Here is a 3,067-nt window from a genome sequence, read left to right as displayed (position 1 = left end):
TGATTTTCCTTGTAATCATCATTACTTTTTCATTTTCATGCATCTTTAAACTGCTTGGGCTGAGCTGGGCCTAGATGCTCAAGTGTGAAATTGAGTGAGAAAGGTAATTTTTTAAGAGCGTTGAAGCTGCTTTTCACCAGAGTGGGCTTTTACTGCCCTTTTTCTTTTTCCCCAAGGAGAAAAGAAAGTAAGCATTGGGTTACCCCTTTCTCGTCGTAGTGAAATATTTTCCCAAACTCTTCTACACTCAGCAGTCTTAAGTGGCATGAATGATCACACCTCACTTTTCTGACTTGCTCTTCTGGCTCGGTCTGGATTAGGCCATGACAAAAGGAGACCTCATAACACATAGCGCTGGTCTGCCACGTGTCTTACTACTACCACTGAGGGTGACACTGGCCGTCATACAGTATGCTTTCCTACTTTTCATAGAGTGTCCTTGAATTCTCCATAACCACATGCAGGGAGTGTTTCATGGTGAATAAAACACTAAGTCAGTAGTTAGAAATTCTGGGTTCTTACCCAAGGACTGCATCTTGGCCACCATATGACCTTGAGAAATTCATAATTTCTCTGAAAAAAAAAACGTGCAAGTTTCTTAGAACTGTATCCACCTTTTGGAATATGTTAAGTCTCCATTAAAGCATCCATAAACCAGGTAATAGGGATTAGGGATCTTTATATTAAAATGAGCAAATGGGAATCTGGAAATCTGAATTGATTTTTTTTAATCATTCTGTATTCAAATGACTGTGTTATATAGAGATGAGAAACCCTCTCTCCCTCTCTCTCTCAATTAACATGCTATGGATTGCCAGGGCACAGAGGTGTTTGAGTTACGGACATAAAGATACTCACAGATATATTTTCGTTTCCTAATATCAAGATAGCTGGAGCATTTGTATAGCTAAATGCCACACTAACCTGGATGGTGGATGCATTTCAGACAAAGAGATGAGCTGTGCTTACATAAAATAGTGCTTTGTACAAAGATGACTTTAAGAATGTTCCCTGATGTAAACAAAAGGGATTCTAACATTATCCACCCAATACCAACCAACTCAGGGATTCAGAAGAGCTTTAAATCTGCCTCTACCATGTTTACAGTACACAAGGAGGGTGTGGGTAAAGGTTGGGAGTAGGGTTGGCAAAGGGGCTACTTGAAAAGCTATGGTCTCAAGACCTGGAATTTTAAGATTTTTGTCTCTGGAGGAATGTTTTTGTTTTTTTGTTGGTGGTGGTGGTTTTTTCCCTCTATTTTCTCTCTCTCTCTCTCTTTTTAATTGATTATATATATTCATGGGGCAAGAGCTGACCATCAACACCTGTGCCCAAGATGTGGTGAGCAAATCAATGCTCTCAGCATGGCCCCCGCCTCAAACTGCAATTATTCCCCATGTCTCCCACCCGATCTCTTCCCTAGGCCCCTCCCCCTCCCCCACCCCACCCCAGCAACCCTAGGTATGTTCTCTCCCTCTGCAAGTTTATCATACCTCTACAATCTTTCTTTCCTTCCTTCTTTATCTTTTAGCTTCCACTTATGAGTGAGGACATGCAGTATTTTTCCCTCTGTGTCTGGCTTATTTCACTTAACATAATTTTCTCCAAGCTCATCCATGTTGCTGCAGATGGCAGAATTGCATGCTTTTTTGTGGCTGAGTAGTATTGCATAGTGTATATATACCACATTTTCCTTATTCTGGATGAATATTTTTACCCACGTAAGAGATATACTTCTATTACGAGGCAGTTGGCATGGAGAGTATCAGTTCTGGTTAAGACTTGAATTGCTTGTCTGGTCCTCTTGAGCAAATTGTTTAAAACCTCTGAGCCTCAGTGACAATAGTATCTAATTTCCAGGTACAAAATAAATAATGTTATGATAAAAATGCTTTGGAAACTATAAAATACCATGTAAATATTAATTAGTAGCATGATCATGTTGTTCAAATGGCTGATAGGACTAAGAAGCACAGGGTTAAGCCAGCAAAAATTCTGAGAGAACTAGGAATGCGAGTCTCTTTCTCAACAATCTGTCTCCTCCTTTAAAAATGTGTGTGTGTGTGTGTGTGTGTGTATTATTCCCTCATGTTCCTGGCATTGAAAGACCAATGTTTCATTCCTAGCATGGAGAGACCCCCACCTTTCAAGCCACCACCACCTCCTATCAAGTACACTTGCATTCAAGAGCCCATTGGAAGTGATCTGCCTTGCCATGAGATGGAGACACTCTAGTCCTTTGAGACTGCCATACAGCAGAACTCTGCTGGAATCATATTGAGAAAGTAGATACTGTGCTTTGTAAATTGGCCTTCCAGCCAAGCCTCTGCTATAGCTGAAATAGATGTCGGAAGTGAATGACCTGCCTTCTCTCCCTCTTTCATCAGCATGTGCCTGAAATTTAAACAAGAGTGAGAGCATATGTCTTGCTCACACCCAATGCGATCTGTAGAGATTTTCTTGCTTATGTAAGAGGTGCACATTAAGCTACTGTCGTTAAGAAATACAGTGTTTTCATTTTTCATTTTAATTCTCAAGCATATGTCCATACCAGATCCTCTTCTTTTGGACATCTGCCAACATTCTCAACTATTTTCCAAAATTATGAAAATCTCTGAGCTTTATTGCATTCCCTAAGAAAATTATAAGAAGAAAATATGAAAGTTCTAGCAAGAGTTCCAAATAATGATGAAATACAGCTAGTTGTCATATTGAAATTCTGCTGTTTATTTTCTTGGAAGGAAAACAGAATACCTTGCACAGGAATCACATTTCTAATCCTCCTTCATCCTTCCTCCCATTATGTTCAGCCCAGGCTCCTGCCACATGAATCAGGAGGAACAGGGATCAAAAAGTAACTAGCCAATAACCAAGTAGCCTAGTAGATATAAGACTTTACTGGCTTCTAAAATTATATTAGCTAAGAGGGATTTCATTCTCAGCTTTGCATGTGTGTGTGCATATATGTATGCATGCACATGTGTACCAAACTATTATATAAGCAAATAGGCAGCCTAACCCAATCTAACCCATCCAATTCTCATTATTCCCTTCTTCGTCTTTCTTG

General features: G+C 39.8%; 1 protein-coding gene across 1 annotated transcript in view; it reads left to right on the top strand.

Annotated features, from left to right (window-relative positions):
- The window catches only part of CD96 (CD96 molecule), an 88,879-nt gene extending 86,563 nt beyond the window's left edge, over positions 1-2,316 (top strand). The window contains exon 11 of the mRNA XM_008588250.1: positions 2,108-2,316. Within this exon, the coding sequence (XP_008586472.1) occupies positions 2,108-2,235 (128 nt within the window). The 3' untranslated portion in view covers positions 2,236-2,316. The remainder of the gene's footprint in view (positions 1-2,107) is intronic.
- Positions 2,317-3,067: the final 751 nt, after the last annotated feature.

Source organism: Galeopterus variegatus, unplaced genomic scaffold (assembly GCF_000696425.1).
Source record: "Galeopterus variegatus unplaced genomic scaffold, G_variegatus-3.0.2 Scaffold4741, whole genome shotgun sequence".
Lineage (NCBI taxonomy): Eukaryota > Metazoa > Chordata > Mammalia > Dermoptera > Cynocephalidae > Galeopterus > Galeopterus variegatus.
Note: the sequence above shows the minus strand (reverse complement) of the source record. Positions and strands in the feature narration are given on the sequence as shown.